We start from the raw sequence: 20,480 nt of genomic DNA on the forward strand, positions 1-20,480 counted from the left end.
AAAGTGGAAATTTTCACAAATCCCTTTAGTTAAAAAAAATGTTTTTTTGTTGTTTTATTTTGTAATATACTTCCTAATTTTAGAAGTGACATCTGGTTGTTGTTATTACTGTTTTTAATCAACACTTTTATTAAGACAGAGTTCACTTACCATACAATCTACCCATGTAAAGTATATAATTCACTGGTTTCTAGTATGCAGGTTGGGGCAAAAGTAGGTTTACAGTTGTGAGTATGCAAAACAGTTTACTCTTGTATTATGGTATCCTTTTCCATACAAACAACTGTAAACCTACTTTTGCCCCACCTGTATTTACAGATATGTGACAGCATCACCACAGTCAATTTTTGAACATTTCATCACAAAAAAAACCTACACTCCCCACAAAAACACCTGTATCCTTAGGTGTCTCCCCAGTATCCAGCCCTAAGAACAACTCATCTACTTCCTACATTTGGCTGTTCCTATCTGTTGGTTATTTTCAATAATGATGCTATAAACATTCAGCACATGTTTTTGTGTGGAGATATGTTTTCATCCCTTTTGCTTATGTAGCTAGTAATGAAATTGCTGGGTCACAGGGTAACTCTATGTTTAACTTTTTGAGAAACTGCCAGACTGTTCCAAAGTGGCCATACCATTTTACATTCTCACTAGGAATACAGGTGGTTTCCAATTTCTTTACTACCTCACCAACACTTGTTACCTGACTTTTTATTCTAACCATTCTAGTGGATGTGGAATGGTATCTCATTGTGATTTTAAAAAAAAAAGATTTTATTTATTTTATCTTAGAGGGAAAGAGGGGAGGGAGGGAGGGAGGGAGGGAGGGAGGGAGGGAGAGAGAAATATCAATGTATGGTTGCCTCTCGCGAGTCCCCTGCCAGGAACCAGGAACTGGCCTGCAACCCAGGCATGTGCCCTGACTGGGAATTGAACAGCGATCATGTGGTTCACAGGCCCGCGCTCAATCCACTGAGCTACACCAGCCAGGGCAAAAGGTAGTTCTTTAAAAAGATCAAATTAGCTACTCCGACCAAGATAAAAAAGGTTCAAATTACTAGAATCAGAAATGTGGGAGGAGAAATTGCAACAGACCTTATAGAAATAAAAAGGATTACATAGATTATAAAGGAACCCAATTACTTCAAACTCAATTACTCTTTAGTACTGAAACAATGAACAAATAAAATGAATCAATTCTCAAAAAGATACAAATTACTGAAATTGATTCAAGAGGAAATAGTATGAATAGACCTATTACAAGTGTAGAGACTAAATTAGTAACCAAAAAACTAACCACAAAAAAAAGCCAACATCCAGATAGCTTCACTGCTGAATTCTACCAGACATTTGAAAAAGAATACTAAAATAAAAACCCAACTAAAATATCACCTTCCCATGAAGAATGATCTGATGTAAGAAAATTAATACTAATTCTTCACCAAAAATTTCAAAAAACAGAGAGGTCAAACAGTTTGCAAGTGGAAAGGCAGAATTTAAATCCAGGAGATCTAGCTCCAGCATCTACACTCTTGACTATTATATTAAACCATCTCTCTGAAAAACTGAATAAATTTGAACACATTATATAGGATATCAAGCTGTTACTTTGTGTTATCCAACTAGTTTACCTTGGTATTTGTGATTTATATCTGGTCTATATAGAATACAAAATGGTTGATCTGGAGAATTGGGAAGGAATCATTTGCATAATTGAAAACGTTACTGACTTCATTTATGGAGCAAAAGCATGGCATCTACTAAAACTATTCACACATGTCTCAATTTTTTTAAACCTCATCAAAGGATCTGTTTTGTAGATTTTAGAGAGGGAGAGAGAGGAAGTGGGGGAGGGGTAGATGGAGAAAGAGAGACAGAAACACTGATTGGCTGCACATACACTCCCCAATCAGCAAACAAACCCACAACCTAGGTATGTGCCCTGACTGGGAATCAAACCCACAACCCTTTGGTGTACAGGATGATGCTTCAACCAACTGAGCCACCTAGCCAGGGCTCTTTATACATTTTTATTTCAATGATTTCTCACAACAATCCTATGAGATAGGTACTATCATTATTCCCATTTTCTAGATGGGAATACTGAGGCCCAAAGCAGTCGCCCAGAGAGCAAATGGCAGGACCAAGATTTAAACTCCAATCCATCCCTAAGAGCCTCCTTTCTAACTTTAGAAAGTCACCCCTCTAGTGTGGCCCATCATCTCATGCTTGACCCTTGTGACAACTCTTGGAGAGCAGACCAGCAGTCTTATTATTCACCTGTGTGCCTTCTCTGGCAGATGGACAGGAAAGGCATATGCTCCTTCACTGTTTGCTGAGTAAATAAACAGCTGTCCAAAACTGCCTATTAATAACCCTTCAATTTAGATACTTAACTCAAACTCAATTACTCTTTAGTCCTGAAACAATGAACAGCACGTTTTCTTGTTTAGCAGCTCTAATATACAGGGTTAGGCAAAAATAGCTTTATAGTTCTAAGCATGCAAAGTGTGTTATTTATTAACTACTGTATTATTTACTTGTATTATTTCCATACAAACTGTAAATCTACTTTTGTCCACCCCATATATACAGTCACATACCACATAACATTTTGGTCAATGCTGGGACACATACACAAGTGTGGTCCGAAATAATTATAATAAAGCTGAAAAACTCCTATTGCCTAGTAACTGCATTCTTTATGTGTTGGTGGTAATGCTGGTTGACATCTGCTGTTATTTTAGCTTCAAGTATACACTCCAGTGACTAGACATTATATATAACTTACTAAGTGATCATCTAAATTTCATACCTGTCTCACACCATACATATTTATCAGAGTATTATTGACTGTACTCCCTATGCTATACTTTCTATTCTATAATAAATAATTTGTATTTTTTCAAAATTCTCACCTGAGGACACTTTTTCATTGCTTTTAGAGAGATAGGAAGGAACTGAAACACCAATGTGAGAGAGAAGCACTTATCAGTTGCCTCCCTTTGTGCGCCCGGAACAGGGATTGCATGCATCCAAACCAGTAACCTAGGTATGTGCTCTGACTGAAATCGAACTTGCAACCCTTCAGTTATGGGATGATGCTACAACCAAGCCACACCAGCCAGGGCCAATTTTTACTTCTTAATCCCATCACCTGTTTATCACGATACCACCAACCCCCCCACCCTGACCCTCATCTGGAAACTGTCAAAAAGTTCTCTGTATCTATGAATCTGTTTCTGTTCTGCTTGTTGGCTTATTTCGTTTTTTAAATTGTTGATGGATATGTATTTACTGCCATTTTATTTTTACATTTTTAATCTTTTTTTCTTCTTCAAGAAGACCCTTTAACATTTCATTTAATACTGATTTGGTGGTGAACTCCTTTAGCTTTTTCTTATCTGGGAACTCTTTATCTGTCCTTTGATTCTAAATAATAGCTTTGCTGGGTAGAGTAACTCTTGGTTGTAGGTCCTTGCTTTTCATCACTTTGAATATTTCTTGCTACTCCCTTCTGGCCTGCCAAGTTTCTGTTGAGAAGTCAGCTGACATTCTTATGCGAGGTTCCTCATATAACTGCATTTTTTTTGCTGCTTTTAAAATTGTCTTTAATCTTTTGCATTTTAATTATGATGTGGGGCTCTCTATACTTCCTGGACTTAATGTCTATTTCCTTAATCAGGTTAGGGAAATTTTCTGTCATTATTTTTTTCAATAGGTTTTAAATCTCTTGTTCTCTCTTTCCAGCACCCTCATGTGAATGCTGGTATGCTTGAAGTGGTCCCAGAGGCTCCTTACACTATTCACATTTTTTTTCATTCTTTTCCCTTTTTATATCCTTATTCCTTTTTGCCATTCTGACTGGGTGTTTTTTTGCTTCCCATGTTCCAAATTGCTGATTTCATTCTCAACTTCATCTACTATACTGTTGTTGACTCCCAGTATTTATTTCAGTTAGTGTATCCTTCATTTCTGAATGATCCTTTTTTATGCTGTTGAGGTCTTCGCTAAGTTCATTGAGCATCCTTATAACCAGTGTTTTGAACTTTGTCTGCATCTAGTAGATTGCTTGTCTCTGTTTAGTTCTTTTTCTGGAGTTACGTTTTTGGGTTTGTTTTTTTTTCATTTCACATGTTTCTTTGTCTCATCATTTTGGCAGCCTCCTTGTGTTTGTTTCTATGAATTAGACAGAGATGCTATGTCTTCCAGGCTTGGTAGAGTCGCCTAATATATTAAGTGTTCTGTAGGGTCCAGTGGCACACAGCTTTCCTGGTCCCTGAAGCTGAGCACTTGAGATGTGCCCTATGAGGGTATGTACACCCTTCTGTTGTAGTTGATCATTGATTGCTGCTGGCACATCAATGGAAGGGATTAGCCTTAGTCCTATCAGCTGCAAGGACTGGCTGCAACCATCAACCTCCTTTCATGATGGAGGATCAGTTGCAAAGGGACCCACTCCAAAGAGCAAGGCTTATTTAGTGGGGCTCTTGTGCCTGCTGAGTTCGCCTCTTGAGCATGTTGCTTGTGGAGGTGGTTGGGTGGTAACGCTTCAATGTGGTCTGAAGCTCTCCACTGGGTGTGCTGGCTCTGGGGCTTCTCAAGAGGTTCAGGCCAAGGTCAGCCACCACCAGTATTCTTTGACGCCTGGCATGAACTACGAAGTGATCTGCAGATGGTTGCTTTTTGTGCTGGGCTTGGAGATGCTCTGGAGAGGACCAAGCTGTGAACCAAGGCTGGCTGCTGCTACTGCTGAGGCTGGGGCCACTTAGTGAGAGGTACAGAGCATGCTGAAGAAAGATGCTGCTTGTTTGAGATTTTTAAGAAAATCTGAAGATCCTAGACAGGCATTTATATGAAAAAGCCACTGGAAACATATTGGCTGGGCCTGACAGTGGGGTGGAGCAGGCCCCTGGGAATCTCCATGGCAGGGTAAATAGTATGAGCCAGGTTGATGGAATCTCAGATATGGTGCCTGCCTGCCTGCTCTGTAGGGGGCAAATCTCAGAAAAAAGCCTCTGGGAGAAAGCTGCCATTCCCAGCTCTTGTCTACATGCCAGACAATTCAGTTCCTTCCCATTTGCCCTAGTCCCCCTTAAGCTGCTGCCCCAGCCCTGGAGGAGCTCAGAGAGAATGCACCTAAATAAGAGCATGCTTGGACCCTTGAAGAAGTGCTTGGAACTCCAGAAGTCCTCCGTCTCCCTTAGCCTTAATTCCCACTGGATTTAGAGCCAGAAGTTATGGGGACTTCTCTTTCTGGAACTGGAACCCTGAGCTAGGAGGCCTAGAGTGGGGCTGGAACACCTCACTTCACAGTGGGGACCTCTGTAGATGAGATATCCCTCCCAATTTGTATCCACACCACATGGGTGTGGAACCAATAAGTTCCATGTCTCTGCCCTTCCTACCTGTCTTGATTTGGTTTCTTCTTTAATTCACTAATTGTAAGACTTTCGTTCAACCAGATTTTAGGTGGTTCTGAATGACAGTTGTTCTGTAGTTTAGCTGTAATTCTGATGTGATTGTGGGAGGAGGCAAGTATCGCATTTACATATGCTGCCATCTTGCCTGGAAATCAACATCATTGGTGTGTGAAGAATTTTAGTAATTAGTGTATGCATGCCATGAAGTAGAAAAGATTGAAATTGCTGGGCTATACCATATAGCCCAGGTGTGCATATGGTAGGTAGGCTAGACCATCCAGGTTTATGTAAGTATACTCTATGATGTTTGTACAACAACAAAACTGCCTAACAATAAACTTCACAGAATGCATCCCCATCGTTAATTGGTGCATGGCTGTAGTCATTATTATATATAGTTTAAGTTATTAAGCTCAAAATTTCAAACAACACATGCATTGTTTCTTGGCTTTTTGGCTAAGATCAAGTACAACACACATATACACACACACACACACACACACACACACACCCCTCAAAATAATAGCCAGCAAATCTAGGGATTATTTTAAATAGGAAGATAGCTTTCGCACTTTTATTGAGAATGCTTTCTATTATTTTAGAAATTTCCTAAAACTGTAATTTTTTGCCATGGGAAACAATAGTTGCACTAAGTTAATACTATATAAAATTCAATTTTCTGAAGAAAATAAGGTACATGACAAAAAATTTTAGCTAACAAATTTTCTCAATGCACACACAAAATATATTAACCTATAAGTTACTACAGGTTGGGCCTATAGATTATTTAACTAAATTCCTCCCCTTAAAGAAATAATGACTTCTTTATGGCAGTGATCCACAAGGAGTCTCTAAATCAGCCTCAACTAGAAACTGTGTCAAATGCAAAATAACCCTAAATGTTCGAAAACCCAGTGGTTTTCAAGGTAATTTTTCCTATCAGAAACTATAGCAACAAATAACCACAAACACTTTAACAGCTGATAGATCTTTCAAAAACATCATACTAAAAGATGTGTGAAATCCATCTGCTATCATCTTGAGTTAATATAATCATTATTTGCTGGAAGAAAGAGATGATCAATTACACTATTGCCTTAAAGTTAATGGTTGATCTAAAATTTGAAAAATCTGCTCACTACTTTTATTGGTTTAAACCGGCATATATGTACTTAGTTTTTATTTTTACAAATACTTTCTGTAAATGTCCATTCTTCTACAAATTTGCACTTTTGCCCCAGAAATACTGGTTCAAAAATACAAATCTGAATTGTTCTAATGGTTCCTGGTGGCAGGATGATGCACAGTTTACTGGAGCTTTCTTTGTCGCTTCACAGACTGAGACAGTGTGTGCTTTCGCCAAGTGCTGACGTACTTGTTTTTGAACCTTGGTTTCCTCACTTATGACATGGGAATAATGATCATACCAGCTTCATAAGGTTGTTGTGATGACTGAAGACCTTACATATGACCTGGTACAGACTGAAAAGATCTGACCCTATTTCCCTCCTTTACACCTCAAGTTGCCTGAACATGCCAAGCTATTTCATGTCTTTTTATAGGTTATCTGACTTATGCCACCTCACTTCCTTATTTCTGTCTGACAAATGTTTACTTGGCATTCAAGACCCACCTCCTGGACCACCTTCTTCACACAGAGTTGTATTTCTCACCCTGTTTTAAACTGACTTTTTAACCAGGCTATGAAAATACTAAAGGAAGGACCAATGGCTCATTCATCTCCATATTTCTGGGCTCTTAGCAAAATCCTCAGTACATAGTAGATGGTCAATGATGACTACAGAATGCACAGAATCAGGTTTTCCATCATACCACAATATTAACAAAGCGTCAACTGTGGAATAAACTAAGACAGAGCTTTGGAGTTAATGCTGTACTCACATGTATGATATACATTAGATTCTTTTAGCTCAAGGTGAATTTTTTATTTTTTAAAAGATTTTATTTATTTATTTTTAGAGAGAGGGTAAGGGAGGGAAAAAGAAAGGGAGAGAAACATCAATTTGTGGTTGCCTCTTGTGCACCCTCTACTGGGGACCTGGCCTGCAACCCAGGCATGTGCCCTGATTGGGAATTGAACTGGTGACCCTTTGCTTTGCAGTCCAGTGCTCAATCACTGAGCCACACCAGCCAGGGCTCAAGGTGAAATTTAAAGTCACCTACTGTATGCGGCTAGGCTATCCTACTCATGCAAAGAAACACAGGAGTAAACGTTCTTGTCATTTTCACTTTTTCCTTCAATGGCAGCATCCTACTTTGGATTTACATGCTGACCTCACTGGGACTGTTAAAAAAAAAAAAAAAGAGCACATTGATGTGCTTTTCCTTTCAAAAGCAAGGGTGCCAGCTATTGTGCTAGCCCCCGTCACTCACCTCAGCCACCTGCTGGGTCCCCACTCTGTTCTGAACCAGCCCCTCCATATTTGTAGCCATGGTGAAGCAAGATCATTAGAGAACCTGTTTGGAAAGATGCAGCAACTTCTATCAGGTGGGGAGAAACCAAGCTACTTGAAATACATCAGCAATCAAAATTCATCTTTGATACTGTCTCATGTAGATTCTGCCCTCTACAGAAAACATGGCTAGCAGGCTAAGCATATCTGGATAAGCTGCACCGGATTCTCCAATTACAGTTACCAAAATTAATTAGAAACATTTCAGTTTGGAAACAAGACTTCCCCCGGTAAATATAGACAAAGATGAACTGGAACTTTAATTACCAGGTCTCTTGGGTTGCAACAGCTTGGTCCACCTCTTGGAAGGTGGGAATCACACTTTTTTGTTTAGCTCCCTGTCACATTACGCTGAATAAGAAGGTGGCTATCTGAGAAAAGTGTGAGATCAACTTCAAATACAGAGCACTCGATTGCTATCATCAACTATACTTCTGTTACTAGTGGCAGTGTGGGAACACTGTCCAGGTGCTAAGACACCTCACTCTTAATATTATTACTAACAAAGAAAAAAAAGAAGACTGCATTACTAAAGTGGGCTAAGAACATGGTACCCATAAATTTACCAATTCACATCTTTAGGTGTTCATTAAAGTAAAAAACCAGACAATTCCACTTCCTCTTAATAGAAAAAATAGTGTGATCATTTGTAAAAATTGAGGAAAATTATCTAAAGATCAAAAATTCTGCTAGACTTCTGGGTCAGGATCACTTGAGTACTAGCCCTTGTGAGGAAACAGAGCCCCAGTCTCGTTAAAACCTAGCTACCCTGAATAGTCCCTAAACTCTTTCTATTATATATTCTCCCACAAAGAATCCAGGATAAAGGGATCCCACTTTGTACCTAGTTCCTGGACAAATCACAAAAACTTCATTATTGGCTGTGCAATTCCCATGGTTAATAGAACAAATCTCTGGTATTTATTTCCAGCATTCACATTTACAAACTAGATGGGATTACTACTGAGTGTATAATATACACAATGCACACACAGTTCATTTGCTTGGCCCTTCCTCAATTACAAATTTTGCAATGTAATTTTATAAACACTTTCCTATAATTCTTACTTAAAGTATTATAAGCACTGTTCTCTATGAAGCTCCTTCATTCTCTTAAGACTTTTCCTACTATTCTATCCACTATTAGACAGCTCCTTCTATGATCATAATTCCCCTCAGATTATTTTGCCAAAACGGTCATGAGAGAGAAATTGGAGCATGGAACTGTGATTGACAAATAAGAAATAACTGGCCCCTGCCTTCAAGAACAAAATCCTATAAGAGCAGGTACTGTGTCAATTGCCACGGGATAACAGGTCACCAGTGGGTGATTCATCTTCATACAGAGTACATGGTCTGAATTACGGAGGTAGTGCTTCTGTTTATTTACACTTTTTAACATGTAGTTAAGGCTTTTAACTGTTATTTTCTCTCCCTTTTTTATAGAAGAAAAAGCACAGAGAAACACCCTGGTCTTTTCCCCTACTTGTGGTTTGGTTTCAACTATTAGAAACAGAGGAAAAAAGCATCACTTCACATGTACAAGAAAAGCCAACTGTTGTTAAAAACACAGTTATTGCATGTGAAGAGTCTAGAGTTTCATTTTTCTTCCCCTCAAAACAGAGCTCTCTAAAGACTAAAATGGATAAAGACAGCCAATAGTATTTATTGTATATTGAGAAATAAAATCCATCCACGCATGCAGCTGCAACTATTAAATTTTTTTGAAGAGAGAGGGGAAGGGAGAGGGAGAGAGAAGGGAGAGAAACATAGATGGAAGACAGAAACATTGATTGTTTGCTTCCTGTAAGTGCCCCAACCAGGGACCAAACCTAGAACCCAGGCAAGTGTCCTGACTGGGAATCAGACCCATGACCTTCTGGTTTACTGGACGACACTCCAATCAGCTGAGCCACACCGGCCAGGACTGCAACTATTAATTTTATCATTTTTAAGTGCTATTAGCATTTCTGTTCTGTTATTAACTGCAGTTATCATTAGGGAATACCACTATCGAGTAGTATAGAGATAAGAGTACTAGAAAGGCCTATCTTTCTATTGGCTTTTCCTAAAAGAGGTGGCTTGATCTTTCAAGTTTTGAGTTGAAGTGGATTTAATAGATGACTGCCTGCCTGATTAAGGTGACTCAGTAACTCAGAAAACTGTCCATAATGACTCACTTTAACACTAAATTTATAGGACCAATCAACCTCACATGGACTAGGGGGCTACAAGATACTGCTAACAACCAATAATTATAGAGATTAGGTCTCTATAATTGTTTAGCTCCCTGTCACATTACGCTGAATAAGAAGGTGGCTACTTCATGGAGAAGTAGTAATGAACATGTTTAGCTTAGAAAAGCTAAATACTCCAGATATTAATTCTTTGTTGATTATGTAAATTACAAATATCTTCTACTTTGGAGCATATCTATTTACTTAATTTATGGTGTCTTTTGGTGAAGAGAAGTTCTTAAATTTAACAAGGCTGAATTTATGAACATTTTCTTTTATAGTTTGTACTTTACTGTTTTATTTGTAAAAATCTTGCTCTGCCTGAGGCTCAAAAGTATAATTTTATGTATTATAAATGTTTAAGAGTTCTGTCCCTCACATTTAAGTCCTCAATCCATCTAAAAATTGATTCTTAAGTGTAATGAGAAGAATCCAATTACTTTTCTCTCTGTATGGTTAATCAGTTTTACAGAATCTTTTTTTTTTTGAACAATCTATCCTTTACCCCATTAATCTGTAATGTACCTGTGTCATATCTCAGGCTTCCCTGTATGTGTGGATATAATTCTAGGTTCTGTATTATATTCCACTACTGTTACTTAATTTTTTCCATGTTACTACCATTATCTAATTATCAGCTTTATAATAAATCTTGCTCTCTGTTAGGGCAAGTGCCTCACTCCACCCCCATTCCCAAATCTTGCTCTCTTTCCCACAACAACTTCCTGGACCATCTCAAACACTCAAGACCCAGAACAGCAACCTTTCTTGGTACACACGAGTTCTTACAATTCTTGATCTCACTCTTGGTTTTCTGCCTCCAAAGCAGCTTCAGGCATCAACAGCAGCTTTGGAACTGCTTAAAAATGAACAAGGAGGAATGTGCACCTTCTGGAAAAATAAGCAAAGACAAAGAGTGAGAATAATAGTGAGAGAGAGAAATTGAAAGAGAAACTGTGAAAAGCAAATGCTTTCAATTAAGATTTAAATCTAGTGAGAGCAGATAAAAGGGTAATTTAAAAAAATTTTGTTTCATCGTTTTTGAAACTCGCAAACCGTATTTTACTTTCATATATAAGTAATAAAGACAGAGGCTTATTCCAGGACATCACGATGTAAGAACAACAAAATCCTCAGGTGATATCAGGAAATGAGGGAAAACATTTTAACTCCAGTGCATAGGTTAAAAAAAAGAGAGAGACAGTGCCAAGAGGTAAGACTCTCACCTGAGAGCTTCTCTTACTGCTACCACGGCAATAGGCAGTCCTAAAAACAGACCACATGGTAGGAAGACAAGGTAGAGCATTTTGACAATGATTGTCAATTAGGAGGTATGCCCCTAGAATGAAAAGCTCCAGGAACAGTGTATTGAGTCCATCTATAGTTTGAAAAACCAGTCACTAGCACAATATAAGTTTGCATTTGAAGTCTGAGAAAAAAGAACAACCTGTTGCTTTGATACTACAAACTATACAAAGCACTTAAAAACAACCTTATTGGCTGGTAGAGCTAAGCATGATAATAATGATAGTAACTAACATTTACTGAATGATTACTACACACCAAATTGTTTGATAAGCACCATGGGCAGAACAACACAGCTCTTGGTACAGAAACCTGAGGTCTCCAAAGGTTGGTCCTTGACCTATTCAGCTCCCTAACGCTTGAAGGTTACTCTCACACACAATATTCAAGGAAAAGACCAAGTATCTTAAGTAAAAAAAGAAACAATTGCTTCAGAATATTTTCTTATGATAGCTTTCAACTAATCAAGTTCAACCACCACCAATCCTTTTTAAGAAATTTCTGTGAAACAGTAAATGAACTGAATGCTGAGAATTAACAACAATAAGAGGAGGGAGAGGAGGAGAAAGTCCTTGTCCTTGAAGAACTTTAGGAAACTGATAAAAGTTACGCAGTGTAAATGCTACAATAAGTGTCCAAAGGGAAGAAGTATCTCCCTCTGCCTGTGGGAGCCAATGAGTTTTATATGAGAGGAGCTGGGTCTTGAAGGAAGAGTAGAAATTCAAAAAGCAAAGAGGAGAAGGGTGGGGAGAGTCCCAAGCAGAGAGGATAGCAATACAAACTGGCAGGCATCAAGGAGAATGGCATTATTAGAGGAACAGCAGGAAATGTGGTGGGGAATTGGAGAGGTCAGGGGAGGAGAGAGACTGCCATTGTAGACAACACAGAAAAATCAGAAGTTGGCAGAAAAATGAAGTGATCACATCTGGATCTTCAAAAAATCCTTTAAGCATGAGTGTGGAGATAACAGAGAAGAAAAGACTGCACGTCTTTTCTTCTGGAGGATCAGTTAGAAAACAGTTGCAACAAAGACTAGGTATGAAGGCATAGTCTTAAACTTCACTTGAACTTGAGTTTTTCCTGTATAGCACATGTATGATAACAGGGCAGAGTATATAAAAATTGATTTATAATAAATTCTTTCAACTACAGTGAGGTCAGTATCACTCCTTTCATAATGAAGAAGCAGAGAACACTACGGTGAATCAGCTCTTCTAGGCTCACAAAGAGTGTAAAGCTGACCAAGTTTTGCAACCACGGTTTCTTTGGTCAAGCATATACAGAACCCACTGCAGTGAAAGCTGGGCTCTGATGGGGAATACCTGAATACCCAGTAAGTTGCCAGGACAGCTCAACTATGTGCTCCACAGGGGCAGGCTTAGAAGCCAGGGTCTCAAATAACAACCAACCAACCAACCCTGGGACAAGGAAACTCTGTTTTTATCAATAGGAATGGGCGAGCCTACCTTTCCCTTCACAGTTAACTGATTCACATCCATACTTATGTATTATATGGCCCACAATTGTATAACATGCAAAAATATCTACTGTCTTTCACAAATGTTTTTCTTTATTAAATTTATTGGGGTGACATTGGTTACAGGATCATAAGGTTTCAAGTGTACATTACTATGACAAATGATCTGTAAATTGCATTGTGCATCTAACCACCCATAGTAAAATCATCTTCCATCACCATGTATTTGGCCCCTGTTACCCTCTACCACCCCTACCCCCTTCCCTATGGTAACCACCATAGTGTTGTCTGTGTCTCTGAGTTTCAGTTTTATATCCCACAGGAGCGAAATCATATGGTTCTTAACTTTTTGTGACTTACTTATCTCACTTGGCATAATATTCTCAAGGTCCCTACTGTCTTGATATTTTCTCATCTAAATAAACACATGGTTCTGAGGCTCAAGCACTAGGTTGATCTGATACTATTCCAGATGAGCTTATTACAAAAATCAGATCTTAAATATATATGGAAAGGGCCCAACATGGTGCCTGGCACACAGCAGACACGTACTACATGGAAGCTACTATTGTACGGGAGATGGTGCCACTTTTACTTTCACAAAGAAATTTAAAAGCAGTAACCCCAACTATAAAGTGTATTACACTTAGAAATAGGCCTCTGATTTTGACATAAGATCCACATGAAATTTAAGTATACTTATATGTATAACATGCTAACGCAGCACTTGTAATTCATTGTTAAATTGTATAACTGGGCAAAATGAAAGGACTGAATTAAGATAAATCTCATAAATATTTAAAAATAAACAAATACCTGATAACTATTTGCAAAATACTACATGGGCAGAGAACTTCTTGATAGGTCCAAAGTATTTCAGTGTAAGTTTTGTTACACTGTCATTGTCAGAATCTTTTTATTTATACTCACGGGAAAATAAAAACTGAAGAATCTAGATAACATAAAAGAGAATTTAAAAAATGAGACATACATAGCTCAAGACTTGAAATCATAGACCAAATTTTGAAACCAGAAAGTGGAAATCAAATAGATTTCCATTCAGTGGCAGGTTTAATATAATACAAATGTTCATCAAAAGAAGAGAGATTCATGGAAATGCTTTCAAGCTCAAGTTCAGATATACATCCTATCATGAGAAACCTTGCTACAACTCAGACTCCAAGATACTTGCTTTTGGATCAGGTGATTTCCTGCCCTTCACAAGAAAGTTATTACAAATCTGGATTATAATAAATAATGGGTTGGGGGGTGGGATTGAAGAGTAAACAGTGGGAAAAAGAAGTGGTTCTCATCTCTGAAGTTTCTATGCTACCAGAGCAGTGCTACAATTCTCTGTGTGGAGACACCCCCTAAAAAAAATCATAGTACACTGTTCATGATTTTCCTCATCTTTCCAAGGGCCCAGAGTAGGAGTGACGGTGGTAAGAATAAGAACTCTTTTCATTTTCTATTATTGTGAGCCAAGGATAGATGGATGGCAGGAAAGCAGGACAGATTTCCTGAGAATCTACAATATGCCTTATATCAAACTAGGCATCAATTAATCCTTAAAATACCTTCTGAGTAGGTATTCTTAGCCCTAACAACACATACAGGAAAAAAACTGAAACTCAGAAGTTTAATCAACTTTTTTCAAGTCTTCAAGCTAGTAAGAGGTAAGCCTAGGATTCTAACTCAAGTCTCTCTGACTCTAAGGACTTTCCTTCTGTGCCCTTCAAAATAATTTCCCTAAAAATGTCAAGAGGAAGGAATTTTAAAAAGTGACAGGAGACCAGTTAATTATCTACAGAAACAAACTGTTTACATCAAAAAGCTAAATCATCTAATAATTCATTTATACAACTACTAATTCCGAAGATAGCAGATCCTCGAATACTGTTATTTTGTTATAGCATTGATGAGATGCCCTAGAAACTCACTCCTGTTTATGTCAAATAGTCTATGGTAAAATTGGTTTCATTATGCTTCACTTAAAGTGGCAGAATCTATTAACAATGTTAAGTGAATATTTACTGTATGTGCTTTATGTTTCAGTACTACTCACAGAAATTTCTGACCTAGCTCCACGACAGTAGTAAATGATTCTTTTGGAATTTTACCTACATAATAACCATATTGATTAAAATGGTGAGGATAATTTTACTGTCTTTTTTAAAGTAAAAATGTCTACTGAAGTACAACATGCAAATATAAAAGTGCACAAATCATAAATGGAACAGCTCAATGAATTTTCACTAAGTGAACACAAACATTAAAACCACTCAGAATAGTAAAACATTACCAGCACCCCAAAAGTCTCCCTTATAATCCCTACCCTGGTCATTTACTTCCCCTTTCTTCTGACTTCTATTATCATGGATTAGTTTTGCTAGTTTTTGAGTTGTATGTAATACATTTTTTGTGTGTCTAGCTTTTTCAGCTCATTATTTTTGTAATAACCAAGAGTAACTAGTCCATTTTAATTGTTGTATAGTATTATAAGTGTAACTACACCACAATTTATTTATCCATTCTACAGCTAATGAACATCTAGATTGTTTCTAGTTTGGAACTCTTAGGATTCCTACTCTTATGAATACTCTTGTACTGGGTTGGCCAAAAAGTCCATATGGTTTTTCCAGAAAATAAAATATATTTTTTCCATTTTCATCACCAATAATTTTATTGATTTGGATATTTTGAGTATGTTGGCTATACTCCATGTGGTATGATATTGACTGTTCTCAATGAATGTGAATGTCTCAACTGGTCTATCCAACCACGGAGCAACACCGTCCAGTGAGAAATCTCCAGCACAAAACTTCGCAAACCACTTTTGAGACATTCTATCAGTCACAGCACATTCTCCATATACTGCACAAATCATTTTTTGTGTCTCAGTTGCAATTTTACCTTTCTTGAAATAATAAAACCATAATATGCCAAAATGTTGTGTATTTTCTTCCATCTTCAATATTACAATGGCTACACAAAAATTCACCAATTTTGATGTTTTTTTAAATGCATGCTGATATGACTGCTCTCACAAAACAATCTAACAAAATTATTTTGAGTGAAGTTAGACTAGTCACCACTAGAGCCATTTACGGTCGGGGGGGGGGGTACTTTTTTGGCCAACACAACACACGCCTTTTGATGCAATGCCATTTTTTCTTCCTAGTAAACTACGAAGGCTTCAAGTTTGAGTCTAGCACCACCGGCCTCTCATTTCTCCTTATTTTTCGGTAGTATTCATACAATTTTTCAGCCCCCAGTACCTTCTTTCAACTTCTGTTGTTTCTCTCCTATCCCCCACCTTCTCTCTAAAATCAATAAACAAACCCTTTGGTGAAAATTTTTTTTTTAATTTTTTAAATTTATTTATCTTTAGAGGGGAAGGGAAGGAGAGAGGGAGAGAAGTATCAGTGCATGGTTGCCTCTCGTGAGTCCCCCGCCGGGAACTGGCCCGCAACCCGGGCATGTGCCCTGACTGGGAACCGAACCGTGATCGTCTGCTTCACAAGCCCACACTCAATCCACTGAGCTACATCAGCCAGCGCTGAAGATTTTTTAAAATCTGATTTTAACCTTGGTAAAGCAATTAAAAGATGATTCTCAATAATTCTGTTATGTGACTCAATTTACCTTTGTTAAGATAAATATTTAAAACTAATGACTACCGAGACTTTTGGTTCTCATCTCCCTACAAACTTACTAAAGGATTCTTTTCTCTGTTGTCCCTGTAATAGAGAAAATGACCAGTATTTTTAATTTCAATCCAAACAGGATAGAATGGTTTGGTATCCTCTTTTACACTTGGGATGAAATTCCTCCTTATCAACAGTCAACATTCTCAGGGCTTAGAATCTTTGGGGTTACTGTCAATAATTATGGAATGAAGGGTTTCACCTCCTACTTAGGGAGGTCAGGCCTCTTATTACAGTGGAAGAGGTGATTTTTCTTGTCCCTAAAAATAACACTTTGTCCCTGAGATTGGCTTTCATCATTATAAGTTACCTGTAGTCCAGGAGTAAATCAGAAAGGACAGTTGAGCCATCTGAGTTAGCCTATTTCTTTCCCATCCTAACAATTCACTTTCTATCCCTTTGCTCCAAGACTCCCATATACCAACGGGTATGAATTTGCTCTCCCAGTAACAATGCCTATGCCAATGCCCTGGTCTGGATTTTCATCTCGACCCACTACCCCTCATCATCACTGTGAGCTATGCTAGTTGCACTGCTGTTTCCAGATAGTTCTGACTTTTTGTACAGAGCTCCTGCTGCTGAAAACTCCAGTTTTCGGGGCACCTGAAGAGAGGGTGGAGAACCAGTAGCAGAAATAGGTGACAAAGGATATGGAGAAGGAATGCCAGGATGGGAGGGAATTACAAAGAGAATCTCATGATATGCTCCCATCATGTTAGGTTAAAAGCAAGTGAAACTCCAATAAATAATAAAGAGCTCATCTTTTACGTGTGACAAGAACACAACTGTGTCTGTCAGGCTAAAGATGATAAGCACACATGGAGGAAAAGTCAACATACTTTCTAGAAAACCAGTAATAAAGTAAAAAAGTATTAAACTAAACTTGACCACAGGAGTTTTTTCAGGTATGAGGCTGGACTTGAGCTGTAAGATGAATTCCTTCACAGATTCCTCCTATGTGGTATTTAAGGGGAACTAGTATCTGCTTTAGTGGGTGCTTTCAGACTAAAGGAGCATATGGTACATAGGTAAGAGAACTCAACGGCAAAAACCTCAAATGAGAACCCTCAATATATGGAGACACTAAGCTAGACACAAAAGGCCAGTGACTCAGTGCCAAGGTGGCCATCTGCTTCATACAGGTGTCTACCTACCTTGTTGTCTATGTTATTTGGACAAGAGATCCCTACTCCTGGCCCCAATCTCAGTGTTGGCTTCCTCCCTGCCTTTTTAAAAGTGGAAAACAGCCGTGGCTGGTGTGGCTCAGTGGATTGAGCACCAGCCCAAGAACCAAAGGGATGCCGGTTCAATTCCCAGTCAGGGCACATGCTTTGGTTGCAGGCCAGGTCCCCAGTAGAGGCAACCCCTCACCCTCCCTTTCCCTCTCTCTAAAAATAAACAAATAAAAATTAAAAAAAAATAAAGGTTACCCATTCAAGGTTCCAGAGACAGGCACTGAACTGACTGACTCCTTGGAGACAAATGTGAAGACTTCCCATAATTCCTCATAAATGAGGTTATTATACAAACAGTTTTTCTTTTTCTGTAAAGGCATGTTCATGAGAATAAAACTTAAAGATCACTTTACAACTGTTGAAAGCAATAAATAACTTATTTAATGTTGTAAGATAATACATAGCTTTTTCATTATACTGTCAGTTTTTTGGTTACCCTGAGTAATTCAGAGAATCAAAATTGTTGAATAAACAAGTGATACCAAAAAATCCTATTGATGGTCAAACAGAAAGGGGAGCAGGGGCTGGGTGAAGATGGGCAAGGGAGAAGAAAATGGGGACATCTGTGATAGTGTCAACAATAAAGTTTAAAAAAATCCTATTAACAGGATATACAAAAAAATCCAAAACCAAAAAATTAAAGTGTGACTGTTACTGGTTTTAAATATTGTAACATTTTATTTTTTAAATCAGTATTATATAAAATAAGTCAACAAAAATATTCTTTTAACCAAACTTTCCAGTGGAAGCTTGACAAATACTTTGCAAAATCTGCTCCTGGCCCTGTGTGGGTGGCTTATGAGCTAAATAATCAATGTTTCCTTGTCACATCGGTGTTTCTCTTCAAACTGCCCACTTTCTTCTCTCTCTAAAATCAATAAAAATATCCTTTGGTGAAGATTTTTTTAAATCTGATTTTAACCTTGGTAAAGCAATTAAAAGATAATTCTCAATAATTCTGTTATGTGAATCAATTTATCCTTGGAAAGATAAATATTTAAAACTAATGACTACAGAGACTTTCAGTTCTCAACTCCCTACAAACTTACTAAAGGCTTCTTCTGTTATCTCCATAATAGAGAAAATGACCAGTATTTTTAATTTCAACAAAATCAGTGGTGCTTTGTTTCTTCAGTTAAAGTAAATGGCATGATTATATTTGGGCAATTTATTAATGAGTTCCATATAAACTCATTAACTTTCATGTAATTTACTTTGTAATTCAGTTATTGAATTATCTATTTCTTATAAAAAAACATAAAAACAAAACATAAGTGGGTAAAAAGAGATTCATCTGGGTTATCTTATCCATATTCATATGTCTAGTCAGTGCCATACCTGTAAGGGACTACTTCCTGAATTCATCTAAAAACCGTAACAGACATTTTATTGTTGGCACTGCTATCTGAACTGCTGAACAAGCACACACAAAAAGGTACCATCAATGAGAAGCAAGTTGGTTATCAGTGATAGCATAAATTATCAATTCACTCGCCCAACAAATGGTGTCAAGCACTTTGCTAAATGCTGGAAATACAATGATAAGCAAAATAATTCCCGCTCCCATAAAGCTTACTGCATGGTAAGGGGGAACAAAAATACCAAGCAATCATATAATGGAGTATAATTACAAAGTGAGAGAAAAGTCATAATGGAAAAAAAACACAGTGTAGTAAAGTAAAAGAATCCGATCTAGATTGATACTGGGTGTCAGAGGCGGCTACCCTGGAGAAGTGATGCTTGAGCTGAGATCTGCAGAACTTGCATATGTGTGGGCATGATATGTGGAGGGGGGTGGAGCAGAATATGTGAGGATTTCAGGCCTGGGGTTAAGGTAAGCCACAGTGTCAAGAAAGTTGAAGGCAGGCCAGTATGTTTAGAGCACAGGGGGCTAGGCCTACAGGGATAAGAAAATGATGGAACATTTTAGGTTTTAAAATAGAGCAGGAAAAGGGCCTCCACAATTACACTGGTTCTACTGGGCCTGGACAACATAATGCTTGTAAAAAAGAGTTTTAAAGTACCCCATACATTTTGATAGTACTATTAGTTCTACTACTTTGTTTTCTAAATAAATTTCTGGTTTGAGTGCCAACTAATAACCAAAAGCAGAAGAGCCAAAACTAGAACCCCAGTGTTCTAATCCAGTGTTTGTCTTTATACCACACTGCCTAAAAATTTCGTTGTTATATCCTTTAACTAGTCCAGTATGTCTATCAGTTAGTGTCTCATAATGACAACTCTAATTATGAGTATTTACTATATGTAAGGCACTTTTTTTTTAAATCCTCACCTGAAGACATTTTCATTTGCTTTTTGAGAGAGAGAGAAGGGAAGGGAAGGGAAAGAGAATATCAATGTGAGAGAAACATCCATTGGTTGCCTTTGCACACACTCAGACCCACCAGGACTGGGGATGGGTGGGGTTGCAGGCACCCGCACCCACACCAGGGATGAACCCACAACCTTCCGGTTAGGAGATGATGCTCCAACCACAATAGCCAGGGAGCAAGGCACTTTACTAAACTCTCTGATTACATTAGTTAATTTAAATCAATTCTAGAAGGAAGGTTCTATTTTTCAGATGAAGAAACCAAGCCTCAAAAAAGTAAAGTAACT

General features: G+C 37.9%; 1 protein-coding gene across 4 annotated transcripts in view; it reads right to left on the minus strand.

Moving 5' to 3' along the window:
* The window catches only part of NR2C2 (nuclear receptor subfamily 2 group C member 2), a 97,856-nt gene that overhangs the window by 75,126 nt on the left and 2,250 nt on the right, over positions 1-20,480 (minus strand). For 2 of the 4 annotated variants that reach the window (XM_037051172.1, XM_037051183.1), the window contains exon 2: positions 7,821-7,904. The exons of 1 other annotated variant lie outside the window; for it this stretch is intronic. In XM_037051172.1, coding sequence (XP_036907067.1) covers positions 7,821-7,880 — 60 coding nt within the window. In that variant the 5' untranslated portion in view covers positions 7,881-7,904. Of the gene's footprint in view, positions 1-7,820; positions 7,905-10,926; positions 11,001-20,480 lie in introns of those variants that run through there. One more of the 4 variants, XM_037051191.1, reaches the window with a different exon arrangement.

The sequence above is a fragment of the Sturnira hondurensis genome, unplaced genomic scaffold (genome assembly GCF_014824575.4).
Source record: "Sturnira hondurensis isolate 20B ecotype Veracruz unplaced genomic scaffold, ASM1482457v3 Scaffold0000867, whole genome shotgun sequence".
NCBI lineage: Eukaryota > Metazoa > Chordata > Mammalia > Chiroptera > Phyllostomidae > Sturnira > Sturnira hondurensis.